Here is a 22,688-nt window from a genome sequence, read left to right on the forward strand (position 1 = left end):
ATATGTTGTTTGGAATTTTTTGGGAAAAAATAAGTCCCCTCAAACTGGGTACGTAGTAGTACATTCAAATTATTACTCCATGACTCATGAAGCATCTTTAACTAACTAAAGAATTTTGGTAAAAGAAAAAAACTAAGAAAAGAAAGGTAGTGTTGTATAGCGGTTAGCAATAGCTCTTGTTTTTAATTTCTTGTCACATCGGATATCTGAACGTTAATTAGGAGTATTAAATATATAGTGATAATAAAACTAATTGTATAAATAAAGACTATTTTATTAGATAAATTTTTTAAGCCTAATTAATCCACAATTAGCAAATATTAACCATAGCATCACATTCGCTAATCATGAACTAATTAGGCTCAATAGATTCATTTCGCGAAATAGTCCAGAGTATAGAGTGAGTTTTATTAACGGTCTATATTTAATATTTTTAATTAGTGTTAAATATTTAATATGATAGAGACAAAAAAAAGATGAAAACAAACGGGGTCCTAAACCTTTTCTTTACAGGGGTTCTTACTATTTCCAAAAGGCTAAGAACAGCAGAGCAGCTCGATGCAATAGGTTCGAGCTCTTCTTTGCGCATCGCCATGAAAGGAATCAGCATGAAAGAACTCTACTCCAGTGGCAAAGCACATTGGTTTTTGTTTCCTTGGACTGGAGTCTTCCATGGAAAGACGAGAAAGACAATAGCAGCAGTGTACGAGCAATCTCAGTCGTCGCAAACTTGTAAGGTACGGTAACACCATAAACCCGCTATAAATATATTTTAAAAAGATAACAGAGAAGAGAATAGGAGTGAGCTATAAATTTTCTGTCAGCTGCAACACGGACTCCAATACACAATACGTGTATAACATGTGGGACGTTAGTATATGTTTTATATGTAGCTATTGTATGAATTGACTATTAGATTGGCTATAAATAAATTGACTATTAGCTATACTCTAAAGACATGCTGGCTGATTGTTCGCCTTTTCAGAAAAAAAAATCCAACTATATATTTAGAAATAAAAATAATTTATAAATACTTTTTTACATACGTTTTTTACGATCTACTACTACTAGACTATCGCTAGCCTGTTTGTCTGCTTGCTCGGGCTTGTACTGGACTATTGCTCTCTGGATTCTAAACTTGCCTTCTTTGACAAAACTTGTGTGCTAACGTACCAACATCTTGGCTAAAGGGGCAAGGGATGAATAAAGCGATGTAGCTCAGCTAATAGGGGAGTACATTTGGTAATGGGCAATCCTCCCAGTCAGTTGACAACTTCATTTATTCATAATAAATGTTCGTTGCATAAGTAGTGTCCAAGAAGAAGCTTTTGCTTCTTTTACCCTTTCTCTTTAAACATGTATCCTGCTGGCGAAATAGAGACCACAGCATTGGTTTGGGAATTTGGTATTACTACATCCGTCTTAAAATAATGTTATTTTTTAATTTTTTTATACAATGTTTTAACTCTTTATCTTATTTAAATATTTTTGCGATTAATATTTTTATCGTTACTAGATGATAATATATAAACAATACTTTATGCGTGACTAATTTTTTTAAGTTTTTACAAATTTTCAAATAAGACGAATGGTTAAAGCATTGGTCATAGAAATAAAAAAATAACGTTATTATAGGACGGAGTCAGTAATAAGGTTATTAAAGAGCATCATGCACTGTTCAAATCTGCATATTTAGTTTACTTTATCTTTTGCTTTTCCTCCCTCCCCTTTGTTCTCTGTATCTTTTTCCTTTTCTTTATTTCAATTTTATTTCTTACTATACCGTTTCACGGTGTCGCAGCCTTTTTTTTTTGGAGGATAGGTTCTCACTTTAAGCATCTTCTCTTTGTTTCTATGGAGAGACAGATAACCAGCTTATATTAAAAAAAAATTCAATGTGGAGTTACCATACCCACTTGCATACCATACCCTTCAATTTGCCAAGCAACAAACCCATACCCACTTGCATTGCATATTGCTTGTTATTTATTTATTTAATTAATTAGCTGGATATATATTATTATACTATATGATTAATTTCAGCTGGCTAGCTAGCTATTCCAGTGCATACTTATGTGCAAATTAATTAAGCAATCAATAATCAATGCTCGATCGAAACTGCCTGCCTGCTATGTGCTGTACAATTTATCTTTTAACTTTTGCTTTTCCTCTCTCCCCTTTGCTCTCTTTATCTTTTTCCTTTTCTTTATTTCAATTTTATTTCTTACTATATCGTTACACGGTGTCGGATAGGTTCTCACTTTAAGCATCTTCTCTTTGCTTCTATGGAGAGGCAGATAAGCAGCTTATATTAAAAGAATTTCAGTGTGGAGTTACCATGCCCACTTGCATACCATATCCATCAATCTGCCAAGCAACAAACCTGCTGAGCTCCTGCTATCTATCATGGCAGGGCTTAGCACAGGAGCAGGAGCTCCTGTTGTGAAGCTATACCATGAGAAATCCATGATCCTGCCTGATGTGTCCAGGGTGCTTGCATGCCTGTATGAGAAAGACATCCAGGCTGAGACTGTCAAGGCCTCTTACAAGGACATCCTCAGGCTCCAGGTGCCACATTTTCTGTCTTCTTTTTTTTTTTTTGGGCAACACCCAGAATGTAGAGACAACAGTTTCTTAATTGGGTTTATGCATCATATCATGTTTATATCTTATTTATTTTTTTTATTTATTTCGATGACTATATATAGGCATCGAGGAGTGTTCCTGTTCCATTCTACGATGGACCCACATTTCTACAAGGTAACACTGTTTGTTGCACAATCTATCTGTCTTAGTTTGGCAAGGTGTATCCATTGTTCCACTAAGCTTAATTTGCGTGGCTATAGGAAAACATTTCCTTTTTTTATTAATCACATACCATAGAATGGGATGCTGTTACCTGTATCAACAAGTTGAATTCATTTTATGTCTTGTGCATATATCTAGCCTTCAAATGATTGGTACAGGAATTTTAAACCTGCAGATGAAATGAAATTGAAATGTCAGTCAATAGCAAGATCTCAGAATGACTGTGTACAGTAGTGTAGAGGCCGGGATGACATCCATTATCTAAAAAATAATGAAATCTCAGAAGATTTTGACATTATTTCGGGCTGGAAATATAATGAGACTTAAATTGAAATGAAGAAACAATAGTTTTCCCAGCATCCTGGATTTCAGAAACTTAGGCACTACGGCCTATAGTGTCCCCTTCCGTTTCAAAAGCCCATTTAAAGTGAAATTAGTGGGCAGTCCCTGTTCATCATAATGTAGTGCAATTGTGCAAACGGACAAACCAGTGTGTATCATAAGCGTAAGCAGCAACTTATTCCATGATTATGGTTTGAACATGAAATGAAACTAGTAATGTGCTCGTGCTAACGCTACGGTGTTATAATATGTTTGATAATTTATTATAAAACTAGAAAAATTGTCCGTGCGTTACACAGATCAAGTTAATTTTGATCGTCCAAATTAAAATAAGTTTTTAAAATTAATTACGCGCTGAATCAGGAATAGTAAATTATGACCAATGTAAATTGATTTGACAAACGTTCGCTCAAACCTATTATGATATTTTCAATCAAGTTATCTAAGTGAAAACATTTACATCTTTCCCTGTGCTTGACGGTCGCTGTTGACCAAGCTTCGCTGAGCTCTTCATAGTTTATTCCCTCTTGCAGAAATTTAGTTTCTACATCACAGTACTTCCCAAAATTAGCATTAATATATAGTTGGGCAATACTAATCAGCGAAAAGTTCAGTGCAAGCTTAAGAGATCAAAGTGCATCATGTATATTTTTTGTTTTGTCAACCAACTGTGTTGACAATAATGATTTTGTTTAATTAGAACCGTCTAGCTTATGGTTCGCGCCTAAAATAAGCAGATGTAGATACGTATTGTCATGACAACTCATTCATGTTGTATGGGAAATCAAGATCCTATATATGAATATCAAATGTAATCAAATTAGCTCTGATTATTGACTTAAGGGTATCTTTCCAAAAAAAAAACAGTTTTACATATACAGTGAATTTGACGGAATAACAAGTTTGTTCTAGTGGACATGATACCATAATTACCTGCAAGTGAAATAAATTAAACTGTGAAAGCATTTTGTGGAGCAACTCTAAGCCATGCACTCTTGACAGGCACAAAATTAATCGATAGGTCAAAGGGCGTGCAAAATGTTGGGGGCAAGAGGACATTGGTGTATGTAGAGGCCAGTTTAATCCATTATCTAAAAAGAGTACATTGGTGTAGCGTGGGTGATGATGGGGCAGCAGTTCCAGCAAACGAGGTCTGGCGAGGAATAGATCGGCTGGTGTGGCAGCTATCGCTGGAGTGGAGGCGCAACCAGACCCAACATCGCCCATCCCTTCCTTAACCTCGGCCACCGATCGGGGCGCTAGGGGAGGAAGAGAAGGCGCCACCGTGGACACACAATGAGGCCGCTGATGCTAGATATCCTCCTCCCGATGTCCGATGAACTCTGCAATGACATCTATCTCATAGGGAAGAGAAGGAGCTCAGTTAGAGGTGGAGAGGCAGAGCGCAAAGACCTCCGGTATCTCCCATTCTCCTCCTCCTCCCGGCAACATTCTCCTCCACCTCCTATCCCCTTTTAGCGTCGGAGTTGATGACCCCTAATTCTCCTATCGCCCTTCTCATTTGTCTTGGTCGACCCGATCTATGAAACCTAGTGGAAGCCTAGGTTAGTGCCGACTGCTTTCACCAACGGCAGTGAGGGGAGCAGAGGAGATGGCAACAACGGTGAGATAGGGACGTTAGCGATTACGGAGGCGCAATGGAGGGGAGCGGATTTGCATGTTGGGGGATTGCTCCATAGAGGGGGCAGGGGAGGACAGAGCCGACAGGAGTAGCACGATGGAAGGATGGGGAGAAGGGGATCTGAAACGTCCGATGTATACCAAGCGGATGATTTAGGCCGTCGGATGTGTCACACGAGTATGATGATGAGTAAAATATATTTGTGCACTATAGGATATAGGATAGATGCTGAATGTATATCTCAAAAATGGTGACCTCATGAAGCACTTAAGTAGAAAGTGGGGTACATTTCACATTCTAGCAGGATTCATGGTGCCAAAATAAACAAATGCTTCTTACCATGTACTAATCATGAGAATTTTGAAGTGAAAATACAATGGTATATAAAACTATCTCAGTTTTATCATGTGAGGTTATGTAGGACTTACGCTATCTATAGAAACAAGAATTATATTAATGATGCATCTTCAGTCAGAATACGATACTGACCCTTATTCTTACCTGCAGAATCAAGAGCAATCTGCCGCTACATAGCAGAAACCTATGAGCAGCGTGGGTATCCTTTTCTTCTCGGAAAGGATGTCCTGGAGAGGGCTTCCATTGAACAATGGCTCCGTCACGAGGAGCATGCCTTTGATCCTCCGAGCAGGGCATTGTTTTGCCACCTGGCCTTTCCTGTGCATGAAGATGATGATGATGACATAAACAAGGAGAAAAGGAAACTGGAAGAAGTCCTTGAAGTCTATGAACAAAGGCTTGGTGAGAGTGAGTTCCTTGCTGGGAACAAGTTCACCCTTGCTGACCTTGTTCACCTGCCAAACACCCACCACATTGTGACATCTGAATTTGCCTACCTGTATGACTCAAGGAAGAATGTGCAGAGGTGGTGGAATACTATCTCTACCCGAGATTCTTGGCAGCAGGTTCTGAGGGATATGAACAGTGTTGAAGAGCAATACCAAATGGAACTTGAGCAGCAGGAGGAGCAGTGGCAAACACAGTACCCCCAAACATCTGTTGCCCACACCATTCACTTAGACCCTCGGAAGACTACTGGCACAGAGTCAAGGACAGTACTAGTCCCACCTCCCAGTGCTCGTACTATCTCAACCTCATCTTCTTCACAAGGAGAGCAGCCTCCGCCCTCTGAAACAACCTACCATGACAAACTTTCGCCCAGAAAAGAAAGGAACTTCTTTACTAACACTGAAGAAACTTCATCAACCCCAAGGTCTAAAACTTCTACAACTCAAAAAATGCCTAGTAGTACCTTCTCTACCACAGCTACCCCTCCTACTACCACAAAAACATCTCAGAGCACATATACAGATATGTCCAGCTCCAAATATTCCTCATCTCAAACCAAACCTAGTCAAATTTCATCAAGAGAAGCTCCTTCTAAATCCCATGCCGCTGATTATTTTAGGGCTAGCACTCATACTAATGAACCGGCAAGCCTTACAAAATCTAGTCCACGAGAAGCCTCAAAAACTTCTAGCAAAACACCAGATCTAGGCACTTCTCCTCGCAACAAGGAAGCTGAAACATCTACTGATCCGAGAGGTAGTGTTCAGCCTCCTTATGTACAGGAACATGCTGAACAAGTGAAGAAACCCTCAGCTGATCAGAGAGCTGATGCTCGTTTGCTAGAGCGTGTGGCATCCAAGGATGTCAAAGGTGAAATTGCACTACCAGCTCAACCCCGTGGCATCCAGGAAGTCACCAAGGATGCTAGACAGGCTGATCAAAAAAGAGTCATAGCAGCACCACCACAGCAACAATCATCAGATGAGCAAAATGTCCATAAACAATTTACAACGCCACCAACTTTGGAAGTACCTGACTTGTCAACAACGCAACCAGAGTCTACAGAAGATGCTCATAACATTACCAGTGAAGATGATAGATTCGCTACTCGGAGGCTCCGGAAGATGATTGAGGAAAGTGACAAAGCAGCACAAGCAGCCAAATCACAGCCTACAGATTTTCAACCTTCAAAGGAGGAGGAAACACCATATAGTAGTAAGAAGCCCTCAGATGTGCAAGACAGAACCATTCCAAATGATAGAAAAACTAGTGGTTCCCCGTCAACTGGCACACGAGCTCCTAATTATCCAACAAGTGCTGCTGAAAGAAGAGTTGCTTCACCACCAAAAGGGGGAGTGCCGCATTATGATCTTGGTGCCACTAGACCACAAAAATCACCATATATCAATGAGCAAGAAAAGACTCCAGTAGTGCCAAGCCAAGCACAACCAACCAGTTTAGGGCAAGCTTCAGAATCATCAAAAGAAGTTTCTCCTGATGATGGCTTGGATCAACTATCCACAATCAATCAATGGAGACAAGCCTCTACCCCTCCAACCAAACAAGCAGCTCCTGTTGCTCCTAGGAATGATGAGTTGGTAAAAACAACAGGTATTGACAAGAGAACACCAATAAGCACAACAAAGCAAATGCCAAGGGATGACAGAAATGCTTTAGCAATAGGGCAAGGAGCTGCCCGTGGTATTGCTAATGGGCAATCAGACAAGAACTCCATCATGGATGAAAGGGCACCACAAATCACAAGGCAAGCAGCACCTTCTGGCACTCAGCGTGCTTCAGCATCAATCCAAGAAGGAAATAATGGTGCCCGTGGCACTAGTGATGATATGTTTGGAAAAACATCAAGTCCTGATCAAAGCAACACTCCAGCCATATCAAAGCAAACAACAGTTCAACAGGCAATCCCCGATGTTCGTGGTACTAGAGATGATGACAGAGACATGAAACTTCCTGTTGATGAAAAGGCAACAACAAACAAGCAGATGCCAATTTCAAGTTCTCAACAGACAATTGAACCAATTAAAGGAACCACTCCTACCTCATATGACATTAATGGTGATGAGTTGCCCAGGGCATCAAGAACTGATGAAAGACCAACACCATCTTCAAGGGTTCAAGCACCAGTATCCGATAGACAGGATGCTTCTACAGCTCTCCAAGGTGGTATACCTGATGCTCCTAGGGAAAACACATTAGTCAAACCAACAGGCATGCCTACTTCACCAAGAAGACAAGAATCAACTCCTGATACTCAAGGTCGTCGGACAGCAGGTAAAGTAGCCCCCACTAAGAAAATTGTTCTATCCAATATAGCAGTGTTCAGTGTATATGCATGGTCAGCAACATTGGTCAAGCAATATGGTGGAACAGCTAAACAGAAACTCAAAAACCTTCTGCAAAAAATATAGTAGTTCCCAAATTTCTAGATGGGTTTGAAAATCCCAAAATCTTATTGCAAAAAGCTACATTTAATTGGCACTAGCATTTTTAACACTGATAAACCATTTCTCACATTGCATTTTGTTGGTGTGCTTATTCACCAGTTATATATACATATAGTTCAATGTCAATTTGGATGTATGATTCATATTCTAAAGTTGGTCGCAATGTGCTTTTAGGATTATTAGTCCCTGTCCCAAATAAAGAAAATCATGCATATTCTTTTGTACTATATGTTTGATGTGTGGGTTGATAATGTCTTATTGATTTAATGAAAACAAACAGATCAAGTGCCACCCCAAGCCTCACTTCTGTCTTCCTTTACTGGTACAAGAAACAAGGAGAATGTTATTTCGGAAGCTGGTCAAAACAACAAAATAGTGCCTAGTGAACTGCCAGGTGGGAGAGTTCCCAAAGATGCTGAACCAAATGCTGCAGGACCTTCACTAATGAAATCACAGAAAAACATGAACGAAGCATACAACATTGGACCATCCACACAACAGTTGCCAAATGATCGATATAGGCCTCAACCAGCAGAAGCTAAGCAAAAGCAAGGAGCTGATGCAGCAGTAATCAATGAAATTGGCAAGCTCAAAAAGGATGATATGATGGCAAATCCAAATCAAAGTAGTACTGGAAAAGTTCAACTAGTGTCAACTGAAGAAACATCCAAGCTGCAACTGCAATCTGGCCAGAACAAGCCTATATCATCTAAAGATAGTAAAGAAACAGAAAGCTATGGCAGCTCAGCAATGTCCAGAGAAATGCTACCTTTCGTTCCCAATAAGAGCATGAGAGCACAGCAAATGCAAGGTGACAAGTCCAGCATATCACAAGAAAACAATGTGCAGCAAGGGTCTGAAGCTACACTGGAGGGATCTAGAACTGAGCAGCCTAAGAAAAGGGACCTCCTTGCAAATGCTGGTGAGAAAATCGGAGGAACTCCAGGAGAAGCTTTACAGATGTCTGAAGAGCAAACCTCCTCTGATGTTGAGCGAATGAAAAGCAATAGAAATAACAGCAAACCAGATGGCTCAACCAAATCTGCTTCATTTGATGGCAATGAAGGTAATCCTCCTGAGTCACAGAGGCGTGGCTCATCAAGCAACCCATAACATGCTTCCATCAGATCATTTTCTTTACATATCTCTGTTTTAGTGTTAGCTACCTCCCTGTTTTCATATAATAAGGTCACCAGCAGACCAACCATACCAACCCATGTTGTCTAATCTGCATGTTAATTTATTGTTCCTTTCCAATGGTGCACTTCAGTATTGTTCATTACTTGAACAATGACTTGTTTAGATATCAAAGTGCTTCACTTAATCTTGTTTTGAATAATGTGAATGTAATATTGTGTTATCCGTATGAACCCTATCTCTTTGTAAGTTATCCATAAGCATCCACCTTAACTATCAGCTATATGGTATTCATAGTATAGTCTTGTTTAGAGTCTAATTGTTCTGAAATCACATCCATGCATTGTCAATGTCTCACTGCCCATTACCAGTTAGGATATTGCTTAACCAAACAAACCTGGAAAGGTTGCCCCCATGCCCTAGTAAATGGCAAGCTACACAAATGCTTAGCCAGAGGTAATCATTTAAATAAAAAGAAAGGTAAGGGAAAATGAATTCTCGTTAGAATTATTGTCATATCACAGATGCACACATCTTAGAGTAGCAACTATACTTAATTTCGTACACATGTCATAGTTATGTGTGGATATTTACCACCTTCCTAACAACACATCAGGCACTAATTAATTGTTAGCTTCCTAGGCTTTGTTCATAGAAATATGATTACACTCCTCAACAGTTTGACCTTAGACTGTTAATATACCAACCAGACACTATGCTCAACAAACAGAAAATTATTGGTCTCAAATTGGATGTTATAGGAATAGTGTTACTCTAGCCTGCTCACTCATCTGTGGGATCTAAAACAAAAATTCTCCCTAGATAGTAGAGAGAAGGGCAAAAACAGGACCTGGGATGTTGTTCTTGAAAATTTCCATATGAAATAGGAACCATTAATAACAAGTTAACAACACATGGAACAATGTTACTCTATCAGATGTTGCCTTCACTAATAGGAAGTCTTGATGACTAACTGTATAGCAAAACCAGCAACTTAGAAGAGTTTTGTCATTAGTGAACTAAACTTCAAAGTATTTTAAGATGGATAACATCTACATACGGAGGGAGGAATTATGCACACAAAGAAAATAATATTTGAAAATTGAAAACCAGAGTTGGGAGGAATATGCTAGGTACTCATTGAATTTATCTTATCTTATTTCACGAAAACACACAGCATAATAGCCCATACTTGACCTAGAGTGCAAAAGAACACCATGTCTTACTGTTTTTTTTCTTTAACAAGAGAACACATAGTCACAAAAATGTGATGCGAAACAGGGTGTGCAGATCACTTGTTTCACGTTGTGAGATAAATCATGTCAAATTAGCACCATCGGAGCAAACTAAAAATAATAAAATGAGCAAAAAATATTGAATGGCACCGCAGAAATCACTCTCAACTAATGAATCAATTTAAGTAGAATAATATGAGATTTATCTACAACTTGATGGACAACATGCAGAAATTCACGAGCCATGCGTCATTCTGAGAAACAAAAGGATCATTTCATTTCAGAACTCAGATTTTATCCCAAGGTTAGAGTCAGTCTAAAGTCCACAGAAATGATGAGCTCGAGAATCATGAATATTTATGAAAAATCATTCGCCCTTAATAGGGTCAAACAGTTTTCTAACTAAATTAGCTGATGCACACAAGTCATAGCAAAGTATGATAAAAAAAAATCCATCATATTCGCAGGGTTCAGAATTGCCCCATTGTCGACATATGGCATGTAAAATCAGTGTAAAATTCATGCAATGGATCCGACTGGAACACGAACAAATTGTACTACTGCATGAGTGATGTGATGACACATACACGATGGGCTCATATTCAAAAACTACTCTTTCAATCTATTAATGAACAAACCAAAAACAAGGATCTAACAAACCAAAATCAGTGCACTCCCTCTTTCAATGCATTTACTTCAATCTCCAGCATCTGTCAACACAAGAAATGTGCACACCGAAACAACAGATGGAGAGCCACATCAAGTGAGATCTCATAGGATGGTTTCGTATGGCCTCCCTTATTGTGATGATAAGCTCAACTCATGTGTGTACTGAACAATCAATCATTAGTTGGTTGAGGAAGCCTTGATTAATTAGCACTACAAGCAACTTGCATATGGTGTGCGCCCCATATTTCTACCATGATATGATGATACCATCAGATGTGACCATAGGGTGGGGTTTTTTAAAAAAGTCAAACGACGTATTTACAAACGGAAAAATAATTTATGAATAAAACTTTTATATACATGTTCATATCAATCTAAAAACCAATGCTAAAAAATAAACTACAATGAAAAAATCTTAAAATCAACTCTAAATTTAAGATTAAAAATTTAAATTTTAGCGTATAAGCATAAACAAAAGCTTTATATTTACATGACTTTCTAAACTCCTGCGCACTTCTCTCAACTCCCAAATCGCAGTGTGCAGGTTGCACTTATACATGTAGATCTGTTTTCAGAACCACACTGATGAGTCTTTTGGTACTGTTTTCATGTCAATTACAGTGGTAAAACGACTCATACAAAGGACCAATCCTGGAGGGGAAAAGGAGTGAGACTGTGAGCTGGTTGATCGATGATCGATCATGCATGCAAACTGTGTACTGGTCCGTACCACACAGTGGGCAATACGAGATCTGAATGAGGCCAGCATGTAGGTAGGGCCGTGAGTTTTTAAGAAGCAGCTTCCTAGCTTGTTAATGTTGCACGAACAGATCCACGAACAATTTGATTAGGAAATTGTTGGTTGGTTTCGATTAAGCCTGCCAGTGGATTGTAATCCAATCCAAATCCGCTCCAATCCATTTCTTTGCTAATTAGTCTATCAAACCAACTCGCACCAATTATTCTTCATTGGTCAAACCAATCCAATTTTGATTTTAGCACAACCCGCACCAACCCATTTTGTTAAAATGGATTCAATCCACTCTTGTAAAATGGATGCACCATTTGATATGTATAAATTCGGACCTAAAATTTTAAAACCCGCGTTCACACTATAAAAGTTTATCAAATTTGACTGAAATTTAGTGGGATGATCTGTTATATGTAAAAACAACTTTGTGCAAATTTTGGTTGATTTCTAAACGTGGGCCCCACATATGTCTATTATCTTATCCATTAGCTATCCAATTAAAGGATCTATTTACCCTCCACGGGTTTAATCCATTTATAACCTAAAATAACCTAATCAAATCCAGTCCATACCAATCCATTTGTCTTTATAACCCAATCCAATCCAGACCATTTGAAGTTACAATCCTGCACCCAACCAAACACAATCCAAATTAAAACCAATCCATTTAACCCATTTCCATCCAACCCATTAGCAGGCCTAGTTTCGATAGATTGGAACTCGACAAATTGCTATCAACAATGAACCTTGTGGTCCAGTTGATCTGCACCATCTCACATGCATATATGCTTCAGACAGTTCAGAGTTCAGAGTTCAGACATGGCGTGTCTCTGCAAAGTGCAAACCCTTGGAGCGTCAAGGCGGGAAAGCATGGCGATTGGAGCGACGGCCCACTTAGAAAACAACTCACTAGTAGGCCCAATTATGGCTTAGATTGACACGGCCGGATCTCACTTTGTTGGGCCAATGCACAAATGGGCCGTACTGAAAGCTCGGGCTTCTTTTCTGAATTTCAGAAGGCAACTGGACAGCATTCTGTGCAGAGATTTAATTTTGCATGCTTTTTTTTTCTCATACGAACAAGCTGGTCTCTGCCAAGCTTGTTAATGATTGTTACATGCTGGTGCATGCATTTTAATATGCCTACACGTTTGTAGTGAAGTGAAGTTACGTTGGTTGCAAAGTATGAGGCTCTGAATTCAAGCACAAGGTTGTCGACATAGACACTCTTGATTCATATCTCATCAGAGTTTAAGAAAAGGGTTATATCTGAATTTGCAGATTGAATTGCGTTTGTTTACTAATGTAGGAGTGGCTTGTTGCTTAGAAACAGCACGATGAATGGAAGGGACGATGCTGACGACTGATGCACGTGATGAGGCAGCGTAGTACTATTAGAGATTCACTGCCTTTTCTATTTTTGTTTATAAGTTAAAATTTAAATTTCTAATCTTAAGTTTAGAGTTATTTTTTAGGGTTATTATAATTCATTTTTCAATATTTTCTTTTAGATCGGTAAGAAAAAAAACAGATGATTGTTTGGTTTTTTCATGGCAAAAACCAATTGTCATATTTGTAAATGGAAAATAATTTGCGAATAAAACTTTTATATACGTATTATTAGCAATCTAAAAGTCAAGGTCGAAAAATAAACTACAGTGAAAAACATCAAAATCAATTTCAAATATAATTCTAAAAATTAATATTTTAGCTTATAAGTATAAGTGAAAGCGAAAAGATATGGTAAAATGGTTTTTCGTTTGTAACTATGCTATTCGACTTTTTCAAAGCGAAACAATGATCCCCTCAAACTGTTTAGATTGGGTACGCGGTAGTACATTCAAATTATTACTCCATGAGAGTTAAGCATCTTTAACTAACTAAAGAATTTTGGTAAAAGAAAAGAAAGGTACTAGTGCTGTATAGCGGTTAGCACTAGCTCTTGCCAACCAAAACCTTTTCTTTTACAGGGCTTCTTATTATTTCCAAAAGGCTACGAACAGCAAAGCAGCTCGATGCAATAGGTTCGAGCTTTTCTTTGCGCATCGTGAAAGAACTCTACTACTCCAGTGGCAAAGCACATTGGTGTTTGTTTCGGCCTTTGTCCTTGGACTGGAGTCTTCCACGGAAAGACGAGAAAGACGGCGACGGATCAGAAAAAAATATTAAGAGCGGCTGGACGAGAGAGAATTGTTTCTAGCCTATCATCTTTTTTAATAATACCAAAAATTTTGTTATGGGGGCAAAAATTTTGTTGTGGGGGCTAAGGAAAAACTTCATGGCACAGCCCACTAGCCCCGGTGTTAGATAAGACATTAGCAGCAAGCAGTGTACGAGCAATCTCAGCCGTCACAAAACTTGTAAATACATGCAGGCGGATTGTTCGGTTTTTCAGAAAAAAAATCCAACTATATATTTATAAATAAAATAATTTATGAATATTTTTACATACGTTTTTTTTATGATCTACTGCTACTGGATATGGCTAAAAGATAAAGGATAAAGTGCAATAAAAGGTCTAAAATATCTAATACGATTTAAAGTTTAAATTTTGGATTATAAGTATAAATAGAAACGAAAAATACTGGGCGCTCAACTACAGTAATAAAGCTGATCATGATGCAGTGAGAGCTGATGTAGATTTCGAAATCTCGATCGCTCCATCTGAATCTTTTCTTCTCGTCTCACCAGAGCACGGGACCCAAGTCTAAAACAAGAACGTGTGCTGTTTCTGCATGGATAATCATAGATCAAATGTTTGAAAAATTTAATTTCATCAATCAAATTCGATTATTTTCATTAGATAGTAATTTAAAGATATGTATGTAAGTCAAAAATCTCCTATACGTCCTTCCCTCAACTCCACATACATTGCACATGTATTTGATAGAAAAAAAATCAAACGTTTGATTAATAGCAAAAGTGATAATCCTATAGCACTAATAAAATATTTGAATTTTTTTCCTCTGCATGCAGTGCCCGGTTGGGCATTTGCCATTGCACTGCTGGACGTACATCAGTACATGTTAGCACGCGACGTTGAACTATAAGCAAATTCAGACTCGGGCAGTTGGAGTTCAGCTGCAGTTGCGTTGTTGTTCAAATTCGAATTCCAAGTGTTATTGGATAATTAACCAGGAACGCATATCATGCCATGTCGACGTGTTCTTGTGATTCGATCGGTGGTGAGCACGACGACGACGACGACGTCGGGAAGAGCCAACGCCGCCGCGAGGGATTGGTCCGGGATGACGGAGGACCTCCTGCTCACCGTCATGGCCGCAGTGGAGGTCCAATCCACGAACTCGTCCGCTCGGGCGCTGTCTGCACCGCACATCCTGGCGCGCCGCGTTCGCCGCCTTCCGCCGCGGAGGCAGCCGCCGGCCCGTGCCTGCTCTAACTCGCCCGCGACGCCGCCACCTGCCTGCACGATGTGCTCACTCGCCCGCAGCTCTCCGCGTACGTACGTTCATCTGACACGGCGGAGGAAGCCAACGGCGTGGTCGATCAACTCAGCGAACGGACGGCTGGATCGCCGTCACCGACGACGAGGACGCCAATGAGTCATTTATAACGCCACTCTTCATCTGTTGAGTGCCGTTGCTGCCTGCTATCTACTGCATCCGAGAAAACGGCGAGAAATTAAGTGGGTGACTTCATCAATGCGATTACGCCTGAAAGGAAAGAGACTCCACACTGCATGGAACAAAGGAAGGAGGAGGAAGAAGAAGAAAGAAGGAAAGAAAAAGTTCTGTAGTTTAACTGCAGTAATTAATTAAGCGAATTAGCGAAAGCCTATGGTTGGAAGCAATAATGGTTAGCACCAAGAACAAAAACACCTGCCACTGTCATACTAGCGCCAAGCTAGCTAGCTATCCATCCAGCTTTTACCAGCACAAGTTTTGGTCTTTTTCTCGTGCGATTGTGGTCGTCACGTACCCCCACCCCACACATGTGCAACGAGACCTGAGACCTTTCTCCAAAGTGCGGATCGAGCGAGCCATGGCGGCTGAGATCAGCACAGTGCAGCGCACCCATGCGTGCATGGCTGGTGGCTCCCGTGCGCCCGCGTGACGAAGCAAGCACATACACCCCTCTCGTCTCGTCTCGTCGTCCCCACCGGGCCACCACCATCGCCGCAGGCAGAGCCTTTTTCACCGCCGCCCACGTACGGATGTCCCCCTCCCTCGCTTTAGGCTGAGCTCGCCGGCCGGCGGCAAGACGCCATTGTTTTTCTCTGCCTGACTCGGAGTGTCCGTGACGTTTTCACCGTGAGGACGAAGGCAGTGACCGGCGAGGGGGACGGGAGCCCCCACGTAGGGTACGGCCACGCCTGGCCGAAAAGCGCCAAAGATTCCCCGCGGCCGTCGCGTCGCCATCGCCATCACCCGCTCCATCGCGTCTCCCTCAGATCTCGTCGCACTGTCGCTGTCGGATTCCTCCTATCCCATGCGCCGGCCATTGCCGCCGCGCCGTTAAAAAAAAAAGGTTTTCTTACTGCCTTCGCCGCCCGCGGCTCGAGCTGCTTCTTGCCATGGGCTGCGGCCAGTCCAAGATGGCGGAGGGGGGCGGCGCGGCCGTCGCGCTGTGCCGGGACCGCACCGCGCTGCTGGCCGAGGCGATACACCACCGCTACGCGCTCGCCGACGCCCACCGCGCGTACGCCGCCTCGCTGCGGGACGCCGGCGCCGCGCTGCACGACTTCCTCCGCGGCGTGCAGGCAATGCCCCCCGCGCCGTCGCCCGATGACGCCGCGGCGGCGCTGCGCCTCCCCGACCTTCGGAAGGGGGAATCGCTCCCCGCCGCGGTCCATATTCCCGTCAACGACGACGATGGTGGCCACATACATTTCCCCTCCGACGACGACGACGAGGGCTCCGATGGTGGCCACATCCGTTTCCCGTCCGATGACGACGCCGAGCCGTCTCTCCCCCGCCCTACCGCGGCTCCGGCGCCGCCGCCACAGGCGGCCACGCCATACAGTTACGCTCCGCCGTACGGCCCCGGCCCCGGTGAGCAGTATGGATACGGTGGCGACATGGGCGGCTACGCCCAGAGCTTCTTCAGCATCAGCTACGCCCGCAGCCAGCCGCCGCCGCCGTCTGTGACGTCCTACGAACACCGCCCCCAAACGGCCAATGCCACCCTTCACTACTACCCGGGGGACGGCGCCGCCGGGCCACCGCTTCCCGGCTCCTCCTACTACGGCGGCGCGCCTCAGGTGTCAGCCTGCTCCCGCGAGGCCGCCGCGCCGCCATCGCCGCCGCAAGTGTCCGCCTGGGACTTCTTCAACCCGTTCGAGTCATTCGAGAGCTACTACCAGGAGCCGCCGCCCGCTCCACCAGCCTACTCGCCAAGCCGGGGCTCCAAGGACAACGTCCTGGAGGAAGACGACATCCCCGAGCTGGAGCACGACGAGGTGGATAAGGTTGCCAAGGAGGCGTCCGGCAACGGCAACCTCCACGACGCCAACTGCACGTCGGCGAAGGAGGAGAGGAGGAGCGGCGCGGCCAGTGCCATTGAGGAGGCCAGCAGTAGTACTACCAGTAGCAGCATGATCAGTGAGGTCCATGTAGTTCAGGAGAGTACGATGGAAGAACATCTGCGGCTTTCGGATGCCGGTGACGCCGGGCCTCCTGCGATCCCCAGGAAGGCGTACAACGATGATGTTGCGGTGGTGGAAGAGATGAGATCGCAATTTGATCATGCTGCGAAGTCCGCATTCGATGTGTCCAATGTTCTTGAGGTTGGGAAGATGCCATACTACCAGAAGAGCTCAGGACTAAAAGGTTCTAAAGTTCTACTCTTTATTGTCATTCTGATAATATGATGAGATAAGGTAATTTTTCATAACACAATTGCTGTTGCAGTGTCCTCGGTGATGATCTGTGGGCTAACTTCGACGGGCGAGGAGTTGCTGCAGGTCGAGGAGGACAAGGCTATGGAATGTGGCAACCTTTCTTCAACATTACAGAAGCTCTACATGTGGGAGAAAAAGCTGCTTGAGGAAGTCAAGGTTCTGATCGCACTCTATAATTTTCAATTTCTAGCTTAGCTGTGTTATGTGTATATGATTAACTTGTTTTTAGTTCTCTGCAAAAATTTAAAAGAGCACTTGTTTTGAGTTCCCTAATATTGTCAAAGCATATTCAGTTGGAAGCTTTGAAGTAGCAAACTATTTCTTGTCAAATATATTCATTTCTCCTTTTCAGAAACTTTTTTTTGAACAAAACTAGCCTTGGCTGGTGTTATATTTAGTAGGAGAACAAGTATCTACAAAGCTTCCAAAAAAGTAGGCTAGCCGAAAAACTGGAAAAGGAAGAAAAGAACGCTCTGCCGCTTAGGCGGTTTACAATGCTCTTAATGTACTATTCTCCCCAAGCACTTGGCTTCACAAGTTTTTCATTGGTTGATTGCTTTCATGATCTTTGCTACCATCTGCCCTTGGCTCATCTCTTTCTTTGTGAAGATCCTTCTGTTTCTTTCGCCCCACATCTCCCATGCCACTAGCAGCATGATCAGTGTCCCCTTTTTCAGGAACTTGTCGTACATATGATTAGGAGTTGACAAATCTGGTTTTTTTATTTATGGAGGCAATTCCTTTCATGCCACTTAATTGTTTGCCGCATCCCTTGTATGCCATTTGTTTATCTTAATGACATGTGAGAGCCAATCATGTCTTACAATTTTACTATCAGTATCACCATGAAATGCTTATGCCTTACAGTTTTATTCCATAGAGGGCTTTATGTTTCTTGTGCTTTGGCTTTACCGCTCCATTCTCTTTGCTCTGATATGTTATACCAATTTTTTAAAACTTTCTTGGCCTTGTTTAAGAAGACTTGATTTATTCTTTTTATGTTCAATGATGAGTTATACTAACTACTAAAGCAACTACGCTGTTTATCACAGACTGAGGAGAAGATGAGGGTGCTACATAACCGAAAACGCGAGGAGCTGAAAGTTTTATATGGAAGGGGTGCTGAAGCACACAAGCTTGAGGCAACTGAAATGCATATCAGAAAGCTGTCAACAAAGATAAGCATCGCCATTCAGGTCGTTGATACCATCTCCAAAAACATCAATAAGCTGAGAGATGAAGAACTATGGCCACAAACATGTGAGCTGATTCAAGGGTATGCAATATGCATCTCTTTACATTAAATTCCAGATGAACAGTATTACTACTAATACATGTTGTGGGTACACGATGTGTGTATATTTTCAATCCTATTTTTCAGTGAATGCAGTAGATTAGGGGTAAGCAGTGGGGATGACGGTTAGAATTTGGTTTTGCAAGGAACTAATAATTTAACACTCTTAAGTGCACATTTGGACATGACTGGGTAAAGTATTTGCCATTTCGGGCATCTACCGGTGGCGGTGATCAAAATGTTGTTAATAGTTTGTTTGCTTCTACCCTGCATACTTGTGAGTTGTGGCTGGGCATTTCCTAATCATTGTTATCTGCCATGATATCGCAGTCTTACATCAAGCCTACCTCTACCTGGATGGAGAATGACATCATTTCATTCAATATGTTGATAATAAATTGAACAGAGATTTCCTAATCATAATGTTTATAACTAAATTTCTTTGTCAAAGAATGTGCTGTAACTGCATTACCTGTCATCTGGTTATTAGCTTTTTTTTTTATTATTATGCCTTTCTACATTCTGCCATTACTAGTTGAAATTCTTCTTAACAGAAGGTGTCAACTTGTTATCAAACTTTATTTGGATTACTTTGTTATTTGCATGCTAACTTGTATGCACACTTGATTTTTAGGTTGACGCAAATGTGGGATGCCATGTCAAAATGCCATCAGATTCAGTCCCATGCTTTATCCCAAGCTAAAAACCTGGACTATGAGCTAGCCGCTGCAAGATTCAGTGAAGCTCACATGGACTTAATCAAGGGACTGGAGCTTCAGTTACTGGAATTGATTTCTAGTTTTGCTGCATGGGTCAATGCTCAGAAGAGCTTTGTTGGCACTCTAAATGAGTGGCTCAAGAAGGGAATTGACTATGTTCCTGAAGTTACCGACGATGGGACTCCTCCTTTCTCTCCAGGACGCTTAGGAGCGCCCCCAATTTTTATCATCTGTAACAATTGGGCAATCAGCATGGGCAGAATATCAGAGAAGGAAGTAGTAGCCACAATGCAAGCTCTTGCCTCGAGTGTTCTGAACCTCTGGGAGAAGCACAGGTTAGAGTGGAGGCAAGGTATGATGGCTAACAAAGATATGGACAGGGATCTTAGAGTGATGGAGAGGGATGAACTGTCGATGCGCAAGGCTCTCGATGCGCAGTGCAAGAAGCTTGTGCTTGTTTCCGATCAGAGCGGCATATCATTATCTGCCCAGGTGGTACACAACTGTGATCCAACTGCTGAGGTGGGTTTGCAATCTTGCATGAATAAAGTCTTTGAAGCAATGGAGAGCTTCAGTGCTGCCTGTTCGAATGCATACAATGATCTCCATCTTCGCTCCAAAGAAGAGAAAACTCGACTTGGCCAAGACAGTGGCAGAGTTTCCTAGCCTCATTTCAGGCTTTAGCTGATACAGGGTAAGTAACTGAGCCTGGAGGTCTGATGAACAACAACAATGTGCAGACAATCACTGATTCACAATCCAGCCTCACAACCAATGTGCCTTGATTGTGCTTGGATTCACTCAATGACACTTATTCCCGGCCTTCACCGTGCGAAGTCAGAAGATCCAAAGCCGCTTGGCTTGGGCCCTTTGTCAAGTTTCAGGGCCTGCAGCAACTGATGTGAAATCTGTGATGGCCTGCATTCTCAGGGTTGAATAATTTTCGTTTTGTGGTCGTAATCACACTGGAGAGAACTACTGCTCTGTAAAGAAGTTAATCACCAATTCAACACAATCACAATGTTATTGACAAGGGGGCAGTAAGCATCAGACTATCAGAGATTCAGAGACAGAATTGGACATTATCTAAAAAAAGAGGCAGAGCAATTGGGAGGTGCTGATATAAACAAAAAAAAAAAGTCACTAGATATTTGTTCATAGAGGCCCTATAATTGCTTGTAGAAAATTATCCTTCAAGAATCAAGGCAGTGTTTAAAGGTGGTTGATATTGTGGGGGTGAATCATAGCTGATACTCGATAGTGAGACATGCTTGATACCCTTGTTTGGAGTCCGGCCTGCAGCTTCCCACCGAAGCATTTGGGAATTGGGGAGCCTCAGCATTTTAGGCAAGACAAGGCCCTGATACTGTCATCATACTCCTAATTTAATTGGCTATCATGAACCCTTTTGTTTCTTTATTTTTCCTGTTTGTCTGTATACACATGATTCATTTGTACCTGTGACTCTTTAACTTTTGTACAGCTGGTGTAACTTGAGCCTTTTCTCTGTATGAACACATTTTCTCTCATCTCTTAACCTGTCTCAATGTATTGCCAAACTGTCCTAGAAACTAAGGGTTCCCTAGCGATCAAATGTTTGAAAATTTAAAATCCATCAATTAAATTCAATCACTTGTTGTTGGATGATAATCTGAAGGTATTCACGCAAGTCAAAAATCTCATACACGCTCTCCCTCCAGCCTCCTATGCATTGTGTGCGTGTTTAACAGAAGAAAAAAAATTCAAACATTTGATCATTAGTAAAAGTGGGAAACTAATAATCAGCAGCAGTAAATTCGAAACTACATGTTAAGTTGCAGAAAATAAAACCACAGGGTGTCAGCATGTTGTCATCCGTTGCATCAGTGCAGACAAACCAGTTTTGCAAACCTGATGAGAGAGTGACACGTACTACCTGCATTAGGTGAGAGAGACAGCATCAATCAGAGCAAAACACAGCAGAGATCAATCTGAATTATGATGATTGTACAGATAACACTGATATTCTGACGATGTCATGCACAAAAGAGGACAAATTAAGATACTTAATCCGTTTGTTTAGTCTGAGACGAGGATCGCCAAAGATCTCCCCTTTCGATGGTACGGCCGTGCAATCAATCATTCGCGCGCGAACTCCGCAGGCAGGAGGCAGCTTCCCGCGCGCCATGGAGACGCCACGCGTAGCTCTCACAAAGCTAGCGAGCTCATCGTCGTCCAACCACTCGCGGTTCCCAACCGCTCGACGTTTCGCTTCCTAGTACGTATGTACATCGTCGTCGTCGCGCGCTCGTGCGGTGTGGTTGCTGCGGCCACGGGAGGCATGCCAGCCAGGCCGTGCCGGCGAGGCCGTACCACCGGCGGAGACATGCCAGCGGTGAGATTCTGCGGCGGTTTAGGAGGATATATATGCCGCTGCACTTGCGGCAACTTGGCATCTGTCCGTGGTGCATGCATTCGTCGATCACCATATCCGGGGAGACCGAAGCTTCCACGAGGGCTTAGTGAGCTGATCAATTAGTGTTCGTCCAGGCATGGAGGAGTTCTACTGCGCCGAGCAGCAGCTGTGCAGGCTAAGGCAGAACGCGGCTTCGTCTTCCTCGGCGGCGGCGATGGCCGGCGCTCTGGAAAGCGTGGCGCGGGTGTACGAGCACGTGGGGTCGCTCGTGCGCTTCGCCTGCGCCGACCAGGTGGAGGAGGAGCTGGAGGAGTCCGTCGCGCTGCTCGACGCGTGCGCCGCCGCGAGGGACAGCCTGCGGGCGATGCGGGCCTGCGCGCTTGACCTCGAGGTGGCCGTCCGGCGCGGCGACGGCGCCGGCGCCCAGAGCGCGGGGAGTGCCTACGCCCGCCTCGCCAGGAAGGCGCGCGCGGACGTCAAGAGGCAGCAGCGCCGCCACGCGAGGCGCGAGCGTCGGCCGGCCGCCGGCGACGACGGCTCGCACCCGCTGCAGGAGGCGCGGCG

The 22,688-nt window shown here is 42.8% G+C and overlaps 2 protein-coding genes and 1 long non-coding RNA gene across 3 annotated transcripts; 2 read left to right on the forward strand and 1 right to left on the reverse strand.

Moving 5' to 3' along the window:
* The first annotated feature begins 2,338 nt into the window (after window positions 1-2,338).
* LOC102714395 (proteoglycan 4-like) lies at window positions 2,339-9,463 on the forward strand. The gene is made up of 4 exons (XM_006659606.3): window positions 2,339-2,568; window positions 2,709-2,760; window positions 5,300-7,891; window positions 8,345-9,463. Exons 1-4 carry the CDS (start codon window positions 2,407-2,409, stop codon window positions 9,175-9,177), a joined length of 3,639 nt encoding a protein of 1,212 aa, XP_006659669.1. The 5' UTR covers window positions 2,339-2,406; the 3' UTR covers window positions 9,178-9,463.
* On the reverse strand, window positions 2,399-5,379 carry LOC107304853. Its single transcript, XR_001550927.2, has 3 exons — window positions 5,294-5,379; window positions 3,611-3,694; window positions 2,399-2,977 (listed from the first exon to the last, which is right to left on the reverse strand). It is a non-coding gene; the product is annotated as an uncharacterized LOC107304853 (long non-coding RNA).
* A 6,859-nt stretch (window positions 9,464-16,322) lies between the features above and the next one.
* Window positions 16,323-21,309, forward strand: LOC102702212 (protein ALTERED PHOSPHATE STARVATION RESPONSE 1-like). Its single transcript, XM_006660305.3, has 4 exons — window positions 16,323-17,645; window positions 17,727-17,872; window positions 18,769-18,992; window positions 19,645-21,309. The coding sequence occupies exons 1-4, from the start codon at window positions 16,391-16,393 to the stop codon at window positions 20,393-20,395; spliced, it is 2,376 nt and encodes a 791-aa protein (XP_006660368.3). The 5' UTR covers window positions 16,323-16,390; the 3' UTR covers window positions 20,396-21,309.
* The last annotated feature ends 1,379 nt before the right edge of the window (window positions 21,310-22,688 follow it).

The sequence above is a fragment of the Oryza brachyantha genome, chromosome 8 (assembly GCF_000231095.2).
Source record: "Oryza brachyantha chromosome 8, ObraRS2, whole genome shotgun sequence".
In the NCBI taxonomy this organism is placed as follows: Eukaryota; Viridiplantae; Streptophyta; class Magnoliopsida; order Poales; family Poaceae; genus Oryza; species Oryza brachyantha.

What these genes read in the sequence shown, in the direction of transcription:
- LOC102714395 (XM_006659606.3), top strand. Translation starts at nt 2,407, where the DNA reads ATGGCAGGGCTTAGCACAGGAGCAGGAGCTCCTGTTGTGAAGCTATAC. An exon ending in AGGACATCCTCAGGCTCCAG is followed by an intron (nt 2,569 to 2,708) that starts GTGCCACATTTT and finishes GACTATATATAG; the next exon opens with GCATCGAGGAGTGTTCCTGT. An exon ending in TGGACCCACATTTCTACAAG is followed by an intron (nt 2,761 to 5,299) that starts GTAACACTGTTT and finishes TCTTACCTGCAG; the next exon opens with AATCAAGAGCAATCTGCCGC.
- LOC102702212 (XM_006660305.3), top strand. Translation starts at nt 16,391, where the DNA reads ATGGGCTGCGGCCAGTCCAAGATGGCGGAGGGGGGCGGCGCGGCCGTC. An exon ending in GAAGAGCTCAGGACTAAAAG is followed by an intron (nt 17,646 to 17,726) that starts GTTCTAAAGTTC and finishes TTGCTGTTGCAG; the next exon opens with TGTCCTCGGTGATGATCTGT. An exon ending in ACATGTGAGCTGATTCAAGG is followed by an intron (nt 18,993 to 19,644) that starts GTATGCAATATG and finishes CTTGATTTTTAG; the next exon opens with GTTGACGCAAATGTGGGATG.